Here is a 25,130-nt window from a genome sequence, read left to right as displayed (position 1 = left end):
GTATTTTCTCAGTTGTAGTATTTTGCACAATGGCAGCCATGTTGTTTATCTGATTGGAGTAGCTATACCAGCTACCAAGCTAGACCAATTGCAGTTCTCATTCAACAAACTTTAAATACCAAAGGAAATAACTATTTTGCTAAAAAATTCAAATGCCAGAGACTCGATCATATCAGATGATCCATGAAGCCAATTTGCACATCATTTAGCTTTTGCATTTACTTCATTAGCTAACTCCGGCACGTTTACATTCATGTGGAAACAGAAAGGTTGATTAATGTGCACTGTCAGTGGTAAATAAATAATAATAAAAATAAATAAATAAAAACAGCAAGGAAAGAGCAGCAACTTCTTCTGTCATGGCGCAGCCTTGGCAGGTATTTATGCAGCTCAACTTACACTTCTCCCCCTATAGGAGGACCACGAAAATCTACCATGATGGATTTCCTAGGACCACCAAGGTCTACCATGATGGATTTCTGCAGTCTTGAATGACAATTTGCAACAGTTCTTGGTCCCTGACACTCATACTGTATGATTCACACCCCAACTTGTGGCTATATTTTGGGGATTTGTTTTTTGTTTGCTTAAGGGAAGATCACCATTTTCCCAGAGGCCCAAATTCCTCCTCCTATTGAAAAAACAAACAAACAAACAAACAAACAAACAAACAAACAAACAAACAAACAAAATCTATTGGCCATATAAGTAGACCAAACATGGGCAAAACATGACCCCAGGGCCGGAACTGGCCCGTGGACCATCTCAATCCAGCCCTCAACGGTCCTCAAAGGTCAACAAAATGACCCCCCAAAAATCAATAAAAATGCAGCATAAATCTTTGTAACCTGAGAGTAGCCTACACCAGATTGACACTACAGCTGTAAAAAAAAAAATCAAAATAAAAGTGTGTGTGTGGGGGTGGGGGGGGGCTACTATGTGTTTAATGGTTCAACTTAATTGTCCAATGTGTTGCCCTTTTCTGATTTGTTTTGCCCACGCCTGAAATAGACCTTTTCACTATAATAGTCCCTGCTATAGTCATAATAGTCACATAGTGTAATAGTCAGTGAAACTTGTGATTATTTTTCATCTGCATCATTGGATGACACTTTGTTGACAATGTAAGACTCAAAGCTATCAAACATTCAAGAAGTAAAGGAAGATGTGCAAAAATGGCTATAGATTCTCGTGTAAAATAATGTATGGAATATATGGGCTCATGTAGGCAAAAGCTAAAACGTGTCGAGCTATAAGAAATATTAGCCTATTTTATTTCTAGACAAATGTGTTGGACACATCGTGCACAAGAAAGAAAAATGGTCCCAAGCGCAGTAGCCTAATCATCTTTAACATTACATCTCGCAGAGGTAGGCTACCTGTAACTGCTGAAACTGTGTAATGAATCAAACCGGTGTAGTAAATTGTAATTCAGCACATCTGATCTAGTCTCCACCTCTCTGTGAATGACAGCGTTTCCACCCACTGACAGCGCGGCTGGGGTAACAAGCCCTCAAAATCCTCCAATAAGCAGCACCTGGGTGGTGGTACTTTTACGCAGCCTCTCAAGTGCCTCAAGTTAAAACTCCGTGCGCGCTATTCTCTCTCCGAGCATGTCGCGGGTCCAGACAGATAGATGCATGGGAGTCACCGCTTAGCCATTCAGCTGACTCCCCGCTATTTGCGGATTTTTATTTTATTTCATTTGACCGTATCGGCAAAAAAAAAAAAAGCCCAGATCATTCTCCATTCACTTTGGCAGACCGGACTGTGGATGTTTTGCAACACATCCGTTGCAAATATGTTTTTCTATGGACTTCTCCTGTGCTTTTCTGTAACAGGTATTGCTTCCTCACAGCCAGACAGCTCTGGATTATCCTACGCGCTTAGATCTGAACTGTCAGAGGATGCGATTTTGGTGGCCAACAACGGAATACGCGTGCCTTTCGGGAGATCCGTCTTCATCGATCCCATTAACGATTTGGTGATCCAGACGCAGCCGGGGGACCGGTGTAGCGTCACCGTGCTGGATAACGACCCGCTGTCACAGAGACCCGGACACCTCTCGCCCAAAAAGTTTCCGTGTGACTTCGGTCCCAATGAGGTGACATACTCCCACTTCGGGTCGAGGAGCCCGGCCAAAGACAGAGTGAGACTGCAGCTCAGGTATGATGCGCAAAGCGAAACCGTTATAATCCCGTTCATGATGGAGGTGGAAGTCGTTTTTACGCAGCTAGAGTTACTTACCAAAAACATGCCTCTCACTGTTGACAATCTCAAGGGGACTAGTAACCCTATTGACAAAAAGATTTTGGAGTTTACTTATGACAGAGCCTTGCATAAATGTGAGGTGACCTCCCTCTCTCGTGGCAGTGCACTCCCCCGATACGGCAGACTCGTTGATGAGAGTAAACTTGCCCAAATGATGGACTGTGACGAAATCACCCGGGCGGACATCCGCTACGAGCATACATTTGACCGTAAGTCTCCAAACAGAGACTATGTTCCCATGGTTGTGGAGTTGCACGATAAGGAGGGAAATCTAGTTAAACAGGAGTATTTCCATCTAATGATTCGCATCAAAGGGGGAGAGGAGAACACTCCCCCCAAACCCAGCTTTGTGTCAATGATGATGATGGAAGTTAGCCAGTTTGTCATGACAGCTCTCACCCCTGACATGCTCGCCGCTGAGGACGCGGAGTCAGACCCGAGCGAGCTTATATTCAACATCACCTCTCCCTTATCTTACGAGGAGGGCTACATAGTCAGCACCGACGACCGGAACCTCCCCATCACCTCCTTCTACCAGAGAGACTTACGGGATCTGAAAATCGCCTACAAGCCTCCCGCCCTGGACTCGGACACGGAGAGGATTTTCCAGCTGGAGTTTGAGGTGGTGGACACGGACGGCGCCGCCTCGGACCCCTTTGCGTTCATGATCGTCGTGAAGCCGATGAACTCCATGGCGCCGGTCGTGACGCGCAACACGGGTCAGCTGCTGTACGAGGGGCAGTCGCGGCCGCTATTCACCGCCCACAACCTGGAGATCAGCGACGAGGACAACCTGGACGGCGTCAGTGTGACCGTCGTGGACGGGCTGCGCCACGGGGAACTCGTGGTGCTGGGCTCCCACAGGGCCTTCTTCACTCCCGCTGACCTCGCCGCAGGGGTCGTCGTGTATCAGCACGATGGAAGTGACACATACAGCGACAACATCATCTTCAAGATGACGGATGGAAAGAACGAGGTGGAATTCCTCTTCCCCATAACGGTGGTGCCTACTGACGATGAGCCTCCCATCATAAATGCCAACACCGGCCTGGTGCTGTTCAAAAACCAGATGATGCCTATATCGCCCCTCATGCTTAGTGCAGCTGATATTGACTCTGAAGACTCGACTATTACATTTACAATTGCCCCGCCCTTTTCTACAATCGGCGCGGTGCTTCTGAGGCAGTCGGATGCCCCGGAGGACCCCTCCTCTTGGAAGTTCAACGCCGAGGACGAAGTGTACGAGAAGGAGGTGACACAGTGGCTCCAGAAAGACATCACAGACGGGAAATTGTTTTACAAGCACACAGGCCCTCACAACACAGACACCGTCATGGATCAGTTTGTGTTCATGGTTCAGGATGACAACGATCCCCCAAATGAGTCGGGAGAGAGCGTTTTTATAATCAGGGTTTTACCGATAGATGACGTTCCCCCCGAGCTGTTCCCTGGCACCACCCTGCAGATGACCGTTCAAGAGTACAAGCTCACTCACTTCAGCAAAGAAGTGCTGCGCTACACTGATTTGGACTCGGAAGACCGCGATCTTAAATACACGGTTGTCCAGCCTCCGACGGACACGGATGAAAACAACCCGGCTGTGTTCGGTTCCTTGGTTCTGACAGAGAGCCCCAACTCGGAAATCAGCGAATTCACGCAAGCCCAAATCAATCATCACAAGATCTCCTACAGCCCGCCTGATATAGAGCTTGGGATTACAGCCCATGTAGTGCAGTTCCGCTATTCTGTAGAAGACACAGCCGGGAACAGTATCGAGGGGACGTTCACCATCTACCTCCAGCCCGTCAACAACAAACCCCCCGAAATAACCAACACCGGCTTTACTGTGTTTGAACGCGGCGTGCACGTCATCTCCACTGCTGAGCTAGACGCCATAGATCCGGACACGGATAGCAAACTGATTACCTTTACTCTTAGCCAGGCTCCTAAACATGGCGAGATCCAGGCAGCATTCGCTGACCTAGGGAACGACAGGGTTTTTAAACTGGAGGATATCTCAGAGGGGAAGATCTCCTACATTCATAGTGGGGATGAGACGGTGAGCGATGCATTTCAAGTGGATGTCAGTGATGGAATCCACGTTGTAACAGTAACAGTTAAAGTCATAGTGATGCCTGTCGACGACGAGACTCCGACCGTCAGTCTGCCTGTGGGGATGATCGGCTCCCACGTGGATGTGCTGGAAAATGGAGCCACAGAAATCACGACCAATGTCATTCAAGGCCACGATGACGACACAGATGACCTGCAGCTCACCTTTATTGTAGAGGATGCCCCGCTTATGGGAGAAATCCTGCTTAAAGGAGTTCCCGCCACTAGGTTTACGCAGGCTGACATTATTAATGGCGTGGTCGTGTATGCACACACTGGTGGCGAGATAGGCCTCGCCTCTCAGCAGGACAGCTTCAATTTGACTCTCACAGACATGTCCGATGACTGGACAGTAGGCGGCAATAAGGTCAACGGGGTCCGCGTTCAAGTGACTATCCTCCCGGTCGACAGCCAGGCCCCTGAGGTCGGAGTCGGGGTTCAATTCAGTGTCATCGAAGGGGAGAAATATGCCATTGGCCCTCAGCACTTGGACGCTGATGATAATGACACTCCCACGGATGATATCCTCTGCACCATCATTGTCCAGCCTTCTGCTGGCTATGTGGAAAATATCTCGCCTGCCCCAGGCTCAGAAAAATCCAGGTCAGGAACAGCCATCAGTGCTTTTACCATCGGCCACATCAGGGAAGGAAATATCTACTATGTGCAGAGCATTCACAAAGGGGTCGAACCAGTGGAGGACAGGTTCACGTTTCGATGCTCCGACGGCATCAATTTCTCCGAGAACCATTTCTTCCCCATTGTTATCATCCCCACAAATGATGAGAAGCCGGAGATTTACATGAGGGAGATCGTTGTGATGGAGGGGATGAATATTGTAATTGACACTCCGATTCTGAATGGAGCCGATGCTGACATTCCACCTGAGGAGCTGATGTTTATCATTTCCAAACCCCCCAAACATGGGGCAATTCTCAACCAGCTCTCCACGGGCTCAGTTCTAGTTACTAACTTCACCTTAGAGCAGATTAGAGAGGCGTCGAGTATTATTTATGAGCACGACGACTCAGAGACAACAGAAGACAGCTTTGATGTCATTCTCACAGATGGAAAGTTCTCGGTGGAGAAGACAGCCATGGTTATCATCATTGCCATTGATGACGAGACCCCCAGATTGTTAATCAATGACGGTCTAGAAGTAGAGATTGGAGAGGCCAAGGAGATAAACGACAAAGTGCTCAAAGCGACAGATTTAGATTCGGATGATAGCTCACTCACTTATATCATCCGTTTTGCGCCCGGTCAGGGCCTCCTGCAGAGGAGAACTCCATCCGGGTCTCTGGAGAACATCACGTTAGGCACGAACTTCACACAAGCCGAGGTGGACGCAGGGCTTATTGTTTACACACACAATGGACAGGAGGGCGTCCGAGACTTGGTCAAATTCGATGTCACCGACGGCCTGAACCCACTGATCGATCGTTACTTCTACATCACTGTGGGCAGTATCGACATGGTCTTCCCCGATGTGGTCAGTAAGGGCGTGTCTCTGAAGGAAGGCGGCAGGGTGACTTTGACCACAGACCTTCTCAGCACCAGCGACCTCAACAGCCCCGATGAGAACTTGGTCTTCACCATCACCAGGGCTCCTGTCAGAGGTCACCTGGAGTGCACGGATACTCCCGGGATGCCCATTGTCTCCTTTACTCAGCTCCAACTCGCTGGCAGTAAAATCTACTACATCCACACCTCGGATGATGAGGTCAAAATGGACAGTTTTGAATTTGAAGTTACCGATGGCTACAATCCAGTTTTCAGAACCTTCAGAGTCTCTATTGTAGATGTTGATAACAAGAAACCAGTTTTGACTGTAAATGGTCTAGTTCTTACAGAAGGGCAGACTAAGCTGATTACACCATTTGAGCTTACTGCTGAGGATCAGGACACAGCAGAGAAACTGGTGAAATTCACAGTAACACAGCTGCCGGTTCACGGCAAACTGCTCTACAACCAGTCCTCTCCAGTCGCCAGCTTCACCAAACAAGACCTCAATGAGAACCTCATCAGCTACAAACATGATGGAACTGAATCCCGAGAAGACTCCTTCTCCTTTACCATCACCGATGGCACACACACTGACTTTTATGTTTTCCCCGACACTGTTTTTGAGACCCGCCGCCCCCAAACCATGAAGATCACCATTGTGGCGATGGACAACGGTGTCCCCCAGATTTTGGTGAATAAAGGTGCCCACACATTGAAGATCCTGGCCACAGGCCACTTGGGTTACCCCATCACCTCCAAAATACTGAGGGCAGAGGACAGAGACAGCAGCGCAGCCTCCCTGCTGTTCCACATCACCACCCAACCCAAGCATGGTTATATCGTCAACCTGGGACAAGGAAACGACTCCATCAACACCTTCAGCCAAGGTAAGAGCTGAAAAAATAGCCACCGATATTCAAATTGGTTATTCCAGCATCTGTGCATTATTATCATCACGTACAGGCGTGATTAGCCCTTTTCCAAGTATGCAAAATTATATTTGTGTCTAAAAACTCACAGTCAAAATGCCCTATCCACATTACGACATATTCCTGGATAATCAGAGAAGCTTGATTACAGTATGTATTTAGTGTAGTTACTGTAAGAGATGACCATATAATTGACTGGTTTTTGTAATCAGATCTCTTGAGAAAGAGAAAGTTAGAAGAAAAAAAAAGTTAAGCATGCTTGCATTTGTCTGTGCTTTTGATGACTTTTCCACACTGCATAACAACGATTTTAATTTATGGAGGAATAATTATTCATACAGTATGTGTGACAAGTGCTGGCTTGGGAATTTCAATAGTTAATTTGTGGGGCTGATTTAACTGTGCCTGGCTCATCAAATCATAATTAGCAGACCAAAGTAGAGGCTGCTGTTTCACGCAAATGTCTTGTAGACGGTTAAAAATGAATAATTGATCCTGCCTGCATCTCAGAGGAGATCACATCTGATGTTCTCCACAGTCGTTTGTTAAATGAAGCAGGACAGAAGTAGAGGATCGTGTGAAAAGGTCAGTGTAGAGAAGACCTTTTAGTGATAGGACGGCAGCAGACTGATCTTTGCTCAGTTCAGTTCAATTGAAATCAATGTATTGTAGTTTGTGCATATTAAAAATACACACGTGCCTTAAGAAAATGTTTATGAAAATTCTCAACAAAATGCCTTTATACACACCACTGACATACCAAACGCAAACTTTCAATGAATACATTTGTAAACGTTCCATTTTTGTACTGTACGCAGAAAGAAATATATTGATGGTACAGAGTGAATCAGTGCAACAATGGAACTTATTGAGGCGTAAACGATGCAGTCGATGGCTTATTTCATTTCACGCTGAGGTCATTAGGCAAACAACTAAATATTTCAGTAATGCCGCAGATTGACATGAACATGGACAGGGGGGCCAAGAATGCTAAGCGAAAAAAGGAAAGAAAAGCGCTCTTCTGTTCCGCAGGAGACGGACAACACTTGTGTAGGCTGCCTGCGCTCTTTGAAAAAGGGGGAGAGGAGAGTGTGATGGAGAATGAGACACGAAGTGGCAGAAGAGGGGCCAGACAGGGCAAGTAGAGTGGAAGAGTGTAAAGGAAGTAGCGGAGGAGAGGGGAAGGGGGAGGAGTGGGTGACAGGAGAGAAATAAAGAATGAGAAAAGGGACATGGGAAGAGAGAGAGAGGGAGAGAGAGAGAGAGGAAGCGGGGCAGAGAGAGGGGAGAGACAGGCAGGGAGAGAGAGAGAGGAAGGGGGAGAGAGAGCGGAGAGACAGGCAGGGAGGGAGAGAGAGGAAGGGGGAGAGAGAGCGGAGAGACAGGCAGGGAGAGAGAGAGAGGAAGGGGGAGAGAGAGGGAGGGGCAGGCAGGGAGAGAGAGAGAGGAAGGGGGAGAGAGAGCGGAGAGACAGGCAGGGAGGGAGGGGGAGAGAGAGGAAGGGTGAGAGAGAGGGGAGAGACAGGGAGAGAGGGGGAGAGAGAGGAAGGGTGAGAGAGGCAGGGAGAGAGAGAGAGAGGAAGGGCAAGAGAGAGGTAAAGAGAGAGAGAGCAAATGGGCTTGTCAGAGGATCAGTCAGGTGAAAGAGACAATCCCCGGGTCTTTATTTACCCCTCTGATTTCCAGGGCACGTCCCATGAGCCGTTCTCTTTTACATATTTGATGAGCAGAGTGCCCCCGCTTCACGCTGTTCACTTGATATTTGCAAGGTGGTCCTCTTGCCGGGTTCAAGGCTGCGGCGAAAAACACTTGCGAGAAGATCATCTACTTGTCGCCTCTCCTACAGGTCTTCACTTCTCACTGATGTGAAATGATGACAGAAATGGGGGGAAGCAAAACAATGCCCGACCATCATTCACAATCATCATCATCACGATACATTTTCTTTCCTCAGTGAGTCTTTATGCTATGAGGGGAGGAGAGGAGGAGAGGCTGCAAGGAGAGAGGGTTGAGATGTGTCCCAGCCAGGAGTCAGGGGTTTATACTTTTATGAGCCTCCTTTTCCTCTGACATCTATTATTGAAGGATATGGTTCAGAGGGGCCAGGGCCTTTCACAGTCTTGATGATTTTTCTACACTGTAATACAGGTTTCTGGGGGAATATTGGAAAAATGCTTGGCAGAGCCCTATAATTCAGAGAAGTTAGGAAAACAGCTGTGGGAGAGTAGGTGGCCGCTGCTACAATCCTGTTTTTAACATTCTTGGCCGTGTCTGTCATTAAAAGATCTGCTGTCACCTGGTTTTTAGAGCTATTGACACAAACGTGCGTGTTGGTTTAGGCTGATGAGCCGTGTGGGATTTGAGGCTGGAGCTGTATCTTCCTGGATTACTCATGCGTGACTTTCACAATGCTTTCTCTGATAGAAAACTGCTCATGCTGAGCGCTGATAAGGAATTGAATCAGTGTGATAGTCGAGACCCGCCGCTGATATGCTGCTGAACAGCGGGACAGCTGCCATCTTTGAACAATTACTGGACAGAGAGAGTGTTTGAACAAGCCATGCAGCCATAATACAACTTCAAAGTGTATTTGAGGATATTTTTGCAGCCAGCATGAAACGTCACATTGTTTCTCTTAAAATGCTCATAAATATGATTCTAATCTTGACAAAATCTCTCCAATATAGTACATGATATTCATTATTTTCAAAGTTAGAACAAGGTGATAATTTCATGCAAAGTTTCATTGTGCATCATCATGCATCGATGTGATAATCCATCATTAGAAAATGCTACAATGCCCCTCATTTGCATTCTGTGATTCTGTTATCAAATTTTTTTGGGGATGTTTATTTTCCTTTTTATTTGTTTTGAGGTGAAGAGGTTTTTAAAATCCCTTTGAAGGGTTTTATCTCACCTGCACAAATTTTTAAATCAATGAATTTTATTATAATTATTTGTTTATGTTTTTGTATGTTTTACCACTGCAAATTTGCTATACTAAACCAAACCAAACTAAACTAAATTTCCTGTTCCAGCTGACATTAATGACCTGAACATCTGCTACGTGTTGCGGAAAGAAGAAAATGCTACATCTGACCTCTTCCATTTCTCCGTGGAGGATAATGGTAAGATGCCAACTTTTCATCTTTACATTTACATTTAGATTTATTTATGGAATTTATCTGTTATGATGCAGAGGGACTTACAATGATTGAACAGGTATGTGTCAACCCCATGTGAAAAAGAACGATCCGCACACCAAAAGAGCTCCCGTTTTGTTTTGTTTTATTTGCAAACCAGCGTGACGTTTCGGGCCACACCGGCCCTTCCTCAGACTCTTTTTACTTTTTGCACTATATGTCAACCTCATGACATTTCAACAGGACAAATGGCTGTTGATGCATGCAAATTGTCTGTTGTAAAGCTCAAATCTGTGACCTTTTGGTTACAATGCAACCTCTCCAACATTTACACGTACCTGTACCTCCTCTCCCAGTGTGAATAGAGACTATCTACCGTAGAGTTCTACTTTTCTCTCTGGGTTTCTTGGTCTGTTAGTTGTCAGGTGTCTAAGAATGACTTATTACTCTAAACTCACAATTTAGGACTAGAGATGAACGGTATGACGGTATGATATCTATTATTGATTGATTGATTGACTGATTGATTGAAACGATTTATTTCAAACAGTTAAAACAATACATAAAAAGAAAAAAACAATAAACATAACAGTCCAATAGACTTCAGCAAAAGGAAAATACGTAAACTCCAGCATAAAGAAAGGCGAACTGTTTGAAAAGGGGCTGGAAGAAGCCTAGGCTTATCGAGTCCTGCCCCCAAATCATTCATAAACAAATTTATACATCTATATACTGTACATGCATATACCAACTCCCACGCTCCTCCACACATGCTCATGTATACACATACATACATACACATATACGTATACAAACAACTTACCCATACACACACAATATCATAAATCAACCCACATATCCCTATCAATACTTATATACATACTATATATATATATATATATATATATATATATATATATATATATATATATATATACTATAATACATTCCAATATTACCCCAATAACCCAATGCTTTGATATTAACTTGTGATGTACCAATGCATATAAGAATATTTACAATGTACACAACAATTCTATACATAATGTATATTACAATATATACGCTCATGTCTGCTCACTTTCTGTTTTTATACCTCTCTGTGTTATTGTTGCTGTCCTTGCATTGATGCTTGCTGTTGTCTTATGTGCTTTTTACTGCTGTGTTTAATGCTTATTGTTGTTTTGTTGCATCTCATTTAATTGTCGATTTAATTGTAGTTTTATGTGCTTTGTTTTTAACATGTTTGATCTTTTAGCCCTCCTCCCTTTTCCCCTTATGAGGCAGGCCGACATTGTAAATAAGAATTTTGTTCTTAATTGTCTCGCCTGGTAAAATAAAGGTAAAATAAATAATAAATAAACAATATACATCACGCACACCATATATTATACATTATATACGTAAATAACATACACCATATACAACACTATAATTCATTACACATACAATAACTTTTATACGTATATAAATGTACAGAATACACATCAGCATTACCAAACATTATCACGGTTATCAGGGATGTTCCTGGTGACGACTACTCTATTTCTTTCCGACGAGTCGACTAGTCTATAAGTAAGAAAACACTCAGAAAACAGCCTAAACAACAGCGTAATTTAATCTATAAGGTTAAAACGTTTGTCTGAAAAAAATATTGCATGTATTTAAGAGCCTTGTCCATTAACTTACAGAAGCCGTTGGCTCTTCAACCAAGTTGAGAGGAAGCATCTTGCACATTCATTCATTGCCATAATGAGCTGTGTTATCTAGTGTGGGTAACGCATTAGCAGTGCTAGCTAGCATCAGGCCCTGCTGTTCACGTCCACATGCTTGTGCTGAATATGATTATGCATTGCTATTGTTGCTTCGGTCATGTGGTTATGACAGTTTTATCTGACGCAGCTTACATGCAACCTTATTTTCATTTACTGGAGGAAAATACTGCCAAACTGTGCTATTTGACGAGATGGACAATGGTCCACTCCCACTAACACATGCTGTTTTGTTTACATCTGGCATTAAGGGAGGGGGGCTACCGTAGTGGCTGGTGGCTGCATAAAGATGCAACAATCGTACATTATTAATTTAATCATTCGTTTAACCGACTAGTATTTTGGTGCCGACTAGTGAGGGTAGTGGACGTTTAAACGTTTAGCCCTAATCTGGGACACTGTTGCTAACTTTGGGCGATGGACAGTATTTAGCGTGTTTTTCAAAGCGCTGTAATCACAGTAACACTAACCATCATGAATTTTATTATGGTTTATAATCAAAACAGTAAATCGTTTCATCATTTCCTACTTAGGACTGTGAGGAAAAACCACTCTGAGCTCAGCGGAGGACCTGAGAGTTATCATCTTCATATTCTCAGTTTTGTAAATTGATCTTGGTATATTTTATGAGAGCGTGCAGTAAAGGATATTTCCATTGTTTTCAGTCATAATTAACACATCAAATGCAAGCTTCCCCACTGTCGGCTTCAGCTACTTAAGATGATTGATACTCAAGCTCCCTTCATTAGATTCAGTGTTTGCCTATAAAGCAATATACGAGTCATCAGAGCTGGTGTACTTGTGGGTCAGAATATTAATATTTTGACAAATGTGCATAGTCCAGCAGCAGCTTTCATTTTCAGCTGTCTGTAACTGTATGCTGCAAATTATGCTGCGTCTTATTAACTTATTGCTGAAATGATGAGGCTTGAAGGTGCATCAATTAAGGATGGAAAAACCTCTATAAGTCACACCGTTCTCTTATCTCAGTGTAGTGATGTTGTGGCACTGCCTGTGTCATTTTGTCTTATCTCAGTGTAGTGATGTTGTGACACTGCCTGTGTCATTTTGTCTTATCTCAGTGTAGTGATGTTGTGGCACTGCCTGTGTCATTTTATCTCAGTGTAGTGATGTTGTGGCACTGCCTGTGTCATTTTGTCTTATCTCACTGTAGTGATGTTGTGGCACTGCCTGTGTCATTTTGTCTTATCTCACTGTAGTGATGTTGTGGCACTGCCTGTGTCATTTTGTCTTATCTCACTGTAGTGATGTTGTGGCACTGCCTGTGTCATTTTGTCTTATCTCAGTGTAGTGTTGTTGTGGCACTGCCTGTGTCATTTTGTCTTATCTCACTGTAGTGATGTTGTGGCACTGCCTGTGTCATTTTGTCTTATCTCACTGTAGTGATGTTGTGGCACTGCCTGTGTCATTTTGTCTTATCTCACTGTAGTGATGTTGTGGCACTGCCTGTGTCATTTTGTCTTATCTCAGTGTAGTGTTGTTGTGGCACTGCCTGTGTCATTTTGTCTTATCTCACTGTAGTGATGTTGTGGCACTGCCTGTGTCATTTTGTCTTATCTCAGTGTAGTGTTGTTGTGGCACTGCCTGTGTCATTTTGTCTTATCTCACTGTAGTGATGTTGTGGCACTGCCTGTGTCATTTTGTCTTATTTCACTGTAGTGATGTTGTGCCACTGCCTGTGTCATTTTGTCTTATCTCAGTGTAGTGTTGTTGTGGCACTGCCTGTGTCATTTTGTCTTATCTCAGTGTAGTGTTGTTGTGGCACTGCCTGTGTCATTTTGTCTTATCTCAGTGTACTGATGTGGTGGCACTGCTTGTGTCATTTTGTCTTATCTCAGTGTAGTGATGTTGTGGCACTGCCTGTGTCATTATGTCTTATCTCAGTGTAGTGATGTTGTGGCACTGCCTGTGTCATTTTGTCTTATCTCAGTGTAGTGATGGGGTGGCACTGCTTGTGTCATTTTGTCTTATCTCAGTGTAGTGATGTTGTGGCACTGCCTGTGTCATTTTGTCTTATCTCAGTGTAGTGATGTGGTGGCACTGCTTGTGTCATTATGTCTTATCTCAGTGTAGTGATGTTGTGGCACTGCCTGTGTCATTTTGTCTTATCTCACTGTAGTGATGTTGTGGCACTGCTTGTGTGATTTTGTCTTATCTCTGTAGCGATGTTGTGGCACTGCCTGTGTCATTTTGTCTTATCTCAGTGTAATGATGTGGTGGCACTGCCTGTGTCATTTTGTCTTATCTCACTGTAGTGATGTTGTGGCACTGCCTGTGTCATTTTGTCTTATCTCACTGTAGTGATGTGGTGGCACTGCTTGTGTCATTTTGTCTTATCTCTGTAGCGATGTTGTGGCACTGCCTGTGTCATTTTGTCTTATCTCAGTGTAGTGATGTGGTGGCACTGCTTGTGTCATTATGTCTTATCTCAGTGTAGTGATGTTGTGGCACTGCTTGTGTCATTTTGTCTTATCTCTGTAGCGATGTTGTGGCACTGCCTGTGTCATTTTGTCTTATCTCAGTGTAGTGATGTTGTGGCACTGCCTGTGTCATTTTGTCTTATCTCAGTGTAGTGATGTTGTGGCACTGCTTGTGTCATTATGTCTTATCTCAGTGTAGTGATGTGGTGGCACTGCTTGTGTCATTATGTCTTATCTCAGTGTAGTGATGTGGTGGCACTGCTTGTGTCATTATGTCTTATCTCAGTGTAGTGATGTGGTGGCACTGCTTGTGTCATTTTGTCTTATCTCAGTGTAGTGATGTTGTGACACTGCTTGTGTCATTTTGTCTTATCTCACTGTAGTGATGTTGTGGCACTGCCTGTGTCATTTTGTCTTATCTCAGTGTAGTGATGTGGTGGCACTGCTTGTGTCATTATGTCTTATCTCAGTGTAGTGATGTGGTGGCACTGCTTGTGTCATTTTGTCTTATCTCACTGTAGTGATGTTGTGGCACTGCCTGTGTCATTTTGTCTTATCTCAGTGTAGTGATGTTGTGACACTGCTTGTGTCATTATGTCTTATCTCAGTGTAGTGATGTGGTGGCACTGCTTGTGTCATTTTGTCTTATCTCACTGTAGTGATGTTGTGGCACTGCCTGTGTCATTTTGTCTTATCTCACTGTAGTGATGTTGTGGCACTGCCTGTGTCATTTTGTCTTATCTCAGTGTAGTGATGTGGTGGCACTGCTTGTGTCATTATGTCTTATCTCACTGTAGTGATGTTGTGGCACTGCCTGTGTCATTTTGTCTTATCTCAGTGTAGTGATGTTGTGGCACTGCCTGTGTCATTTTGTCTTATCTCACTGTAGTGATGTTGTGGCACTGCCTGTGTCATTTTGTCTTATCTCACTGTAGTGATGTTGTGGCACTGCCTGTGTCATTTTGTCTTATCTCAGTGTAGTGTTGTTGTGGCACTGCCTGTGTCATTTTGTCTTATCTCACTGTAGTGATGTTGTGGCACTGCCTGTGTCATTTTGTCTTATCTCAGTGTAGTGTTGTTGTGGCACTGCCTGTGTCATTTTGTCTTATCTCACTGTAGTGATGTTGTGGCACTGCCTGTGTCATTTTGTCTTATCTCACTGTAGTGATGTTGTGGCACTGCCCGTGTCATTTTGTCTTATCTCACTGTAGTGATGTTGTGGCACTGCCTGTGTCATTTTGTCTTATCTCAGTGTAGTGTTGTTGTGGCACTGCCTGTGTCATTTTGTCTTATCTCACTGTAGTGATGTTGTGGCACTGCCTGTGTCATTTTGTCTTATCTCAGTGTAGTGTTGTTGTGGCACTGCCTGTGTCATTTTGTCTTATCTCACTGTAGTGATGTTGTGGCACTGCCTGTGTCATTTTGTCTTATCTCACTGTAGTGATGTTGTGGCACTGCCTGTGTCATTTTGTCTTATCTCAGTGTAGTGTTGTTGTGGCACTGCCTGTGTCATTTTGTCTTATCTCAGTGTAGTGTTGTTGTGGCACTGCCTGTGTCATTTTGTCTTATCTCAGTGTACTGATGTGGTGGCACTGCTTGTGTCATTTTGTCTTATCTCAGTGTAGTGATGTTGTGGCACTGCCTGTGTCATTATGTCTTATCTCAGTGTAGTGATGTTGTGGCACTGCCTGTGTCATTTTGTCTTATCTCAGTGTAGTGATGGGGTGGCACTGCTTGTGTCATTTTGTCTTATCTCAGTGTAGTGATGTTGTGGCACTGCCTGTGTCATTTTGTCTTATCTCAGTGTAGTGATGTGGTGGCACTGCCTGTGTCATTTTGTCTTATCTCACTGTAGTGATGTGGTGGCACTGCTTGTGTCATTTTGTCTTATCTCTGTAGCGATGTTGTGGCACTGCCTGTGTCATTTTGTCTTATCTCAGTGTAGTGATGTGGTGGCACTGCTTGTGTCATTATGTCTTATCTCAGTGTAGTGATGTTGTGGCACTGCTTGTGTCATTTTGTCTTATCTCTGTAGCGATGTTGTGGCACTGCCTGTGTCATTTTGTCTTATCTCAGTGTAGTGATGTTGTGGCACTGCCTGTGTCATTTTGTCTTATCTCAGTGTAGTGATGTTGTGGCACTGCTTGTGTCATTATGTCTTATCTCAGTGTAGTGATGTGGTGGCACTGCTTGTGTCATTATGTCTTATCTCAGTGCAGTGATGTGGTGGCACTGCTTGTGTCATTATGTCTTATCTCAGTGTAGTGATGTGGTGGCACTGCTTGTGTCATTTTGTCTTATCTCAGTGTAGTGATGTTGTGGCACTGCTTGTGTCATTTTGTCTTATCTCAGTGTAGTGATGTGGCACTGCCTGTGTCATTTTGTCTTATCTCAGTGTAGTGATGTGGTGGCACTGCTTGTGTCATTATGTCTTATCTCAGTGTAGTGATGTTGTGGCACTGCCTGTGTCATTTTGTCTTATCTCAGTGTAGTGATGTTGTGGCACTACCTGTGTCATTTTGTCTTATCTCAGTGTAGTGATGTGGTGGCACTGCTTGTGTCATTATGTCTTATCTCAGTGTAGTGATGTTGTGGCACTGCCTGTGTCATTTTGTCTTATCTCAGAGTAGTGATGTTGTGGCACTGCTTGTGTCATTTTGTCTTATCTCAGTGTAGTGATGTTGTGGCACTGCCTGTGTCATTTTGTCTTATCTCAGTGTAGTGATGTGGTGGCACTGCTTGTGTCATTATGTCTTATCTCAGGGTGTATTCACACCTATCTCGTTTGGAGCAGTTGTTCCGAAACGGAGAGCATTTTCCCCCTTGGTGCGGTTCGTTTGGGGGAGTGTGAACACAGCAATCGCACTCGGATGCGGGACAGAACAAGCGGACCGAGATCGCCAAGAAAGGGTGGTCTCGGTCCGCTTCCAAACGAACTCTGGTGCGGTTCGTTTGTGGTGAGAACGTGAGCCGACCTCGATCCGCCACAACAGCAGTAAACGGTGCGCATTTTTGGATAAACCAGCTGCCGTAGTCAGCTGCGCTGTGCGTAATGGCCTGAAGAACGAACATTTTTATCGTTTAAAAACAACATCTTTCAGATCCTGTTTTGGCGACTTGTGACTTGCATCGATAAACTTTGGGGGATTTTTGGATCATCAAATCAGCAGTTTGAACTCAATCAACTTACCTCGGACCATGGGAAGCAACGTTAATGTGTTGAATCTCTACGGATTTTGCCTGTAAATTATGTGCGCGCCCTCTCTCTCCCTCTCTCTCGCTCTCTCTGGTCTCCATTCAATAAATGAAAACAAATCGTGGTAATCAGAGCCAGCCTTCTTTGTGATAAGATTGTCTGGTTCAATCAGACAATCAGACTGATTGCATGTCTTCCTCGAAATGTCCGTTATTATTAAATTATTTATTAATATTTTATTCCTGACAGGACAGGTGTTCATATAGCCTATGTCTCGGCTAATCCTCATCTCCGTGATAGTAGCCTAATAGCAGAATTTGCGAGGGTCTTTGATCTTCTATCTCCAAATTCCCAATAGCCTAAATAGGCTAAATAAATACATAGGCTTACATAGCATACATAGCATACATTAATAAATAAATAAAGAACTTTCTCCCTCTCTCTCTCTCCCGATCCCTCGCTCTTTCTCTCTCTCTCTCTCTCTCTCTCTCTCTCTCTCTCTCTCTCTCTCTCTCTCTCTCTCTCTCTCTCTCTCTCTCTCTCTCTCCTCGCAGGGCGGACGCCCGACATAGCCTAAAATGTAGGTCTAACAAAACGCATTTTTATAATCATATAGGAAAATCTCTGGGAATTATTTTGTCCATCCCGAGAGGCTATTAGCCTATCAGCGTGTCTGCTGGCCAATCCAGGAAGTTTGACAATACTATTTGGACCGTTTCATTTGTGGCTGTGTGAACACAAACGAACCAAGGCACAAATGCAACAATTGTATCAATTAAGTACCTGAATCGGAAACAAAGCAAACGACCTACAGGTGTGAATACACCCTCATCAGTGTAGTGATGTTGTGGCACTGCCTGTGTCATTTTGTCTTATCTCAGTGTAGTGATGTGGTGGCACTGCTTGTGTCATTATGTCTTATCTCAGTGTAGCGATGTTGTGGCACTGCCTGTGTCATTTTGTCTTATCTCAGTGTAGTGATGTGGTGGCACTGCTTGTGTCATTTTGTCTTATCTCAGTGTAGTGATGTGGTGGCACTGCTTGTGTCATTATGTCTTATCTCAGTGTAGCGATGTTGTGGCACTGCTTGTGTCATTTTGTCTTATCTCAGTGTAGTGATGTGGTGGCACTGCTTGTGTCATTATGTCTTATCTCAGTGTAGTGATGTTGTGACACTGCTTGTGTCATTTTGTCTTAATGTGGTGGCACTGCTTGTGTCATTATGTCTTATCTCAGTGTAGTGATGTTGTGGCACTACCTGTGTCATTTTGTCTTATCTCAGTGTAGTGATGTGGCACTGCTTGTGTCATTTTGTCTTATCTCAGTGTAGTGATGTTGTGGCACTGCCTGTGTCATTTTGTCTTATCTCAGTGTAGTGATGGTGTGGCATTGCCTGTCAGTTTGTGAATTTGGTTTTGGAATTTATCAAGCAATATTCCATTTTGACGCAAGGCCAGTCTTGTGATTTCTTTGTATGTTCAGAGAAGGGAATTTGTCTTATGTTTTGAAAAATTGAAAATACAAGCTACCCAAGATGTAGAATAACAGATGAAACAGAGTGGTCGAGTCTGCATCTTTGACCATTAAATATCTAAACCGCAGCCCTATGCATAATGTTGGTATGTAAATACTGCATCACATTTGCATTTTGCATGTTCGTCTCTACAGCACTATAACATACATACATTATCAAAAGCTTGCCTCAGTATTTCAGCTCATTGCAGCTGGTAACAGGTTAGGAAGCTTCTTAACCTCTTCTGATGCCCATAGAGAGATGAACACTGAGACTGGCCCAATGATAACATACTTTTAGTGTAAAAGCGTCAATTTGTGCCCCCCTCCTGCTTTAAAATCTTTCAATTAATTTCCGTGTGTGATCAGAAATGATGGTACTGTATTAAAAAATAAGCATTCACAGGACAGTGCCCTGCCATCATCAAATGTCAAAATATGAAAAGAAAAATTTGAGAATGTGGGTCATTTTTCAAGGTTACTTTGGAGTTTTGAATCACCAGCGCTGAGTCAGTGCATTCATTTACAAGAATCAAATGATAAATTAAAGTTATCTTCAATAGGTCATTTGTTACCACGGACATCGAGAATTGAATATGGTTTATTCACAGTAGGCCCACGCGTTTGCCATGTAGTACTAATGCACTTGATGAGAAAAGTGCTAATGCACTTATAAGGATTATTTTATGTGCATCAAAGGAGAAACAGACAAATTGATCGTCCACAGTCCTCCTCTTTAAGCTCAATGCTCCGGTGTTAAAAGCGGCCTGGGGCTTTTATGTTTGCTGTACTTAATTACTTTAGTTTATTAGATCAATACATGTGTTTACTTGATTTGATGACTTGATGGTTACTATAAATGAGAGGAGGGACAAATATGGAAAAACACATATGAGTCTAATATGAGCCTATGATAGCAGCAGGTAAGACAAGAAGCCTCAACAAGCAGCCTCTTAGCGAAGAGGAAGTGACATCAGACAGTGTTTATGTGTCTGTGCGTGCATGTGAGGTATAATAAACACTAACCTATGTGAGCATTATTGCTTTTATAACATAGTCAGATATGTTCCCACATGCATGCAAATGCACACGCCCGCACAAGCAATCACACTTGTAAACGTGCACGTGCAGCAGGGCACAGAGAGTTAGCTGTAGGCTAAGGGCCGTCCAGCCTCCAGACACACGTGCGCACGCAGCAGGGCACAGAGAGTTAGCCGTAGGCTAAAGGCCGTCCGGCCTCCAGACACACGTGCACACGCAGCAGGGCACAGAGAGTTAGCCGTAGGCTAAGGGCCGTCCGGCCTCCAGCACAAAGAGCTGTTTGATATTTAAGAGCCCAGGCAGCGCTGTGGGTAATGAGAGCCCTGGGCTCCTGAGCTGGGCAGAGCCCCCAGGCAGCCTCTGCTAATTACCTGGCCCTATTACAGGCTCATCTATAGAGGAAGAGTGGCAGGAAGGACCTTCTGTCACAGCTAAAAGCAGCTGGAAGACTATAGTTAACTGGAATGGCCAGGAGCTCAGCTTGTTTCCCATGCTTCTCTTTAACCATGTGATGTCACATGCTGACAATGGTGGAACAGGAAAATAGAACAGAACAGATTAGGGCGTGTGCCCACATAGCGTTTCTCTGTTTGGCGTGGAAAAAGCGCTGCCTGGAGCGCTTTTTGTGAGGAGAAATAAAAGCGGATGTTTAACGTCACCTGCTGCTAGCTCACTAACCAGCTGCATGTCCCACCAGACAATAGCCTATATATATACTGTTGTGGAATACCAGATATTTCCAATGCATGTCCGGTATCCATACTAAGATCGCTGTTACACTAAGGTAAATTCAATAATAATAACAACGTGACATCATATTTCTCCACCACCACCAGCACTTTGACTTTCCCCATATTGTTGTTGCTGTGGACAGTCTGATAAATGGCCAGTGTCTCCGTCATTGCAATTGGTAGGCTAGAAAAGGCGTTTCACGACGTCACATGGCGCTTTTCTGAAAAGTTGAACATTTTTGAACTTTTGAAAGCGCTCCTCTCTGCTGGAAAAAAACCCAACAACACTGGCTGCAGCGCTTCTGGTGCACTTTGCAGCTGCCTCCCGTTGCTTTTAATGAGGAAAGGGCGCTGGCGCTCAGAAAAAGAAAAGACTATTATGGACACACAGCCTTAGATGTACACAAGTCAAAGATGAAACATCCAGAATTGTGTTCACAATGTAATGTCATCTGAAATGACAGCAGTTCTGCATCTTTTAAAGACAATAGCTACATTGTCATATTCATGTAGCTACAAAGCAAGCCAAGTGATGTTTGATACTTTCTGGTAGTAAGGAGCGTCTCAGACATTAAGATGTGTCTGAAAGTACCTGGCATCTCATCTCCTCGCCCCCTCTCTTCCTGTCTGTCTCTGCTCGTACTTCAGGAGGGATAGACTGTTACAATAGATTTCTTTCATCCTTCCCTCGTCCCTCCCTGCCTGGGAGCAACCCCCCGACATACCACCGCTTTATCTAGAGTTACAACTACGATGTATCCCCTTAAAACACCCCCTGCAGCATCTACCCCCCCTTCTCACCCAAATTCTGCATGCAATACATGTAGTGTGCGTTCCTTGGTCTCGATAAATCCCCCTGAAACATAACCTATTTGTGTTGTAGCATCACTTTTCCCTACTTGGTGTTATATGACAAATTATTACTGCAGAGTAGTAGGCATACTGTCCTTTGTCATCCTGGGTGTGTGTGTGTGTGTGTGTGTGTGTGTGTGTGTGTGTGTGTGTGTGTGTGTGTGTGTGTGTGTGTGTGTGTGTGTGTGTGTGTGTGTGTGTGTGTGTGTGTGTGAGAGAGAGAGAGAGAGAGTGTGTGTGTGTGTGTGTGTGTGTGTGTGTGTGTGTGTGTGTGTGTGTGTGTGTGTGTGTGTGTGTGTGTGTGTGTGTGTGTGTGTGTGTGTGTGAGAGAGAGAGAGTGTGTGTGTGTGTGTGTGTGTGTGTGTGTGTGTGTGTGTGTGTGTGTGTGTGTGTGTGTGTGTGTGGTGGGGGGGGGCATGTGTGCCTGTGGTAGCACTTTTTCTCCTCTCTTCAAAAGGCCCTGAACACCAAAGCAGTGTCAACACATAAGTTGTGGTGACCTACTCAGATTATACTTTTCTGTTCAATGATGAGCAGCAGAGGCATATTTTTATGATTTCAAATGGTTTATTTACACCCACACCTTATTATTATTATTTGTTGTCAGTCTAATGCAGTGGTTCTCAAACTTTTTCATACAGCCTATTAATGATGTTTTTCTAATAACTTTCTAAACTCTGTAACCTCTGTGTTGTGCAAGTTCACACTTTACAAGAGCTAGCTCAAGTTCAGCCCACATCGATTAAAATGAAGTAATTCACATTCATAGTTCACAATTTTGAATTTTGAACTAAGTTCACAGTTCCAAAAATCCAACAGTTCACATTCACCCCCCAAACCCCCCCCCCCCCCCCCCCTTTTGTAGCTGCTCCGAGCAATAGAGAACCACCACTATTGCGCTGCCACTCAGGGATTCCGCTAGTATTTTTTCTGGCCGGCCAATGCAGCCGGTATCATTCCAAAATTCCGGCCTTATAGAATATTTACCGGCCCAGTAAAAATGTATGGAAAAAGGATCGATTTAATATTTTTTTAAATACATAACATTTTTTTCAGCAAACAAAATCTTCATTTTAAAATATTTTTTGTTGCCGTTTATTTTAAAATAATTATCTATGCACTGCGGGTCTGTGCTTACAGTGCAAAGAGAGCAAAGCAGAGCCTCACCGCTCGTTAATTAATTCATTTGGTTCGGGTTTGAATTTACGTTCAGAAATAACATTTAAACGGCAATAAAACACACAAAAACAAAGGCTATGATGCAATCATCCAAGAAATGTATTTTATCGATAATAAGGGCGTCTTCTTTACTCGACTTGGTGGCTTTATCAGCGTGCTGTTTTATGGCACTTTGCTGTGGCGTTAAATGAGCAGCGGATGTGTGGTGCGTGCAGATGCTTTCAGATTGATAGAGCCTTTGGTGAAGCTGTTTTTCTTACCCACCTTTTCACAGATGGTGCAGAACATTTGATCTTTTCCGTCCACATTTTCATGTCTAACCCATGGGAACCTCTCCTGCCATTCAGGGTTCAATCTTTTGTGTTTTTTTTGCCTTTGGCGCAGGGGCGTAGACAGAAATTCAATTACGGGTGGACCTGGATAAAATTGGGTGGGCCTGGATAAAATTGGTGGGGCAATTGCATGATGTAATTTTGCGCGCGAAGCCCGCAAAATTCCTAGATGTCATGAAGTCGTCATGCATTAGACTCTGGAGATGATGTGCCCTGCGTTCTTAAGCTACAAAACCATTACCTAGCAAGGCAGCAGCAAGTTTGCCTCTAGAAAACAACCAAGAAGTGGGTGGGCCTGTGCCTACCCAGGCCCACCCGTAGAAATGCCCCTGCTTTGGCGGCGACGGCCACAGTGTTTCCTCTTCTTCTTCGGGAGTAGCAGGAGCTTGATGCTTTTCTGTCGCCTTTCTGGGCTCGGCTGAAGTACTTGCACAATGATTACGTTTAAAAAAGAACTTGCCCAGCTATGTCTGCTTTGCCATTTCGATCTCGTCAAGGCGCTGTCGGCCGCCCGCCGCCGCTGGATGCTGCTGCAGTGTGCGGATGGTGAATAGTGGATGGTGAAACCGCGTCGGCTAGATTTTTCCTTTTTTCACCAAACACTCCACATAACAGCGGGGTGGAAAAAAAAAAAATATAGGCTATATATACAAGTATATTTAAGTTGTAGCCTATTGGCAACATCACTTAGGCTATAGAACACACAATATTAGGCTAGTTTATATAAGGAATTTATTTATTTGGCATATTTCCAACCTCTTAATTTACCGGCCCACAGTAACAAATACCGACTAAAAGCCGGCAATTGCCGGCTAACGGAATCCCTGCTGCCACTGCTGTTTTTGAACAAAGTCGCAGCTCATTGCATTTTTTGGGGCTGTGGCCGGGACGTTTTCAGGCGAGGTATTGTAGAGCTCCCACATGGGAGCCCAGCCAATAACATCGCTCACAGCACAACAGCCCAGCCAATAATTCTACGCTTAAAAAGGCGTGGTTAAATGTAATCTGGCAGGAAAAATTAGGGAATGCGCGTGACCACGCCCACTAATAGCACCGCACCGTGCAAATTTAAGGCCAGGGGGAGAATAGAGCCCTATATCTCCATGGTTTGGAGGTAGGTGTGTGTTTATTTGTGGCCTTTATAACATAACTGCTGTGAAACTATCCGATTTATCTAGTTTGCAGCGTTTCAACGGATTTCTGGCGCTCTCTCTCCCATGTATCGTCAAGCTCACTCGACCACATAAACACAGAACACAAACAAAACAATGTCTAACCACGAAAATACACACATGGGGCTGCGTCTGTCCACATAAGTACACACCGCTACAGTATTGTGTGCGTCAGAATTGATGTTTTTGAGGGGAAACTTTTCTATAAGGATAGAAACATGTTTTTTAATTAACAGTTGCATAGTATACCTTTAACATTATCGTTTGAAATCTTCTTACAGCCTCTTAAAAAAAAAAAAAAAAAAAATCCTCTTTAAATTGTAAAAAAAAATACCGTTTCAGGTACCGTTTAGGCACCGGTACCGTTTTACAAGTATCATTTTAGCACCGGTATGGGAATAATACGAAACGATACCCATCCCTAATTAGCAATGCTGTTGTTTTTGTTCCTCTATCTATTTGCCATATCTCACCTGCTTGTTTAGGCCTGACAGAACTTGAGACAACAATTACAAGCCTAAACGTGCTGTTACCATGGCCACAGATGGGACAGGTTAACCCTTTGACCCATTTTGTTAACCTGTCCAGCAAAGTGACCGGCCAGGTGCAAAGTTGCAAAGTAAGCCATCAGCACTCAGAGCCATTCCCTGCACCTGCCTCGTTGCGCCCACTGTATTTTTGTCCTCCTCTATATAAATGGCCACTTTTAGTAACCAAGCGTAGGGGGTGGGACGACATGAAAATCTGATGTCACAATTATCCTTTACAAAATAATTGCGATTAATGATATTATCCCGATGGTATTATCCCGATAATCATCAAAATATACTTAAAACTCTTAATATGGTACTAACACATACTGGAATCGCTTTATGTAGTGATTTTGATGTCTTATGCAACTAAGTTCCTGAAATTAAAACAAGTAGCCTACTTAATGTAAA

At 43.9% G+C, this 25,130-nt stretch overlaps 1 protein-coding gene across 1 annotated transcript in view; it reads left to right on the top strand.

Moving 5' to 3' along the window:
- Positions 1-1,801: 1,801 nt before the first annotated feature.
- Positions 1,802-25,130, top strand: part of LOC310786280 (FRAS1-related extracellular matrix protein 2-like) — a gene marked incomplete at both ends in the record, with an annotated part of 317,396 nt that continues 294,067 nt past the window's right edge. Inside the window, 2 exons of the mRNA XM_083647442.1 lie at positions 1,802-6,776; positions 9,857-9,946. Of these exons, the coding sequence (XP_083503568.1) occupies positions 1,802-6,776; positions 9,857-9,946 (5,065 nt within the window). The remainder of the gene's footprint in view (positions 6,777-9,856; positions 9,947-25,130) is intronic.

The sequence above is a fragment of the Poromitra crassiceps genome (assembly GCF_964638095.1).
Source record: "Poromitra crassiceps genome assembly, chromosome: 1".
In the NCBI taxonomy this organism is placed as follows: Eukaryota; Metazoa; Chordata; class Actinopteri; order Beryciformes; family Melamphaidae; genus Poromitra; species Poromitra crassiceps.
Note: the sequence above shows the minus strand (reverse complement) of the source record. Positions and strands in the feature narration are given on the sequence as shown.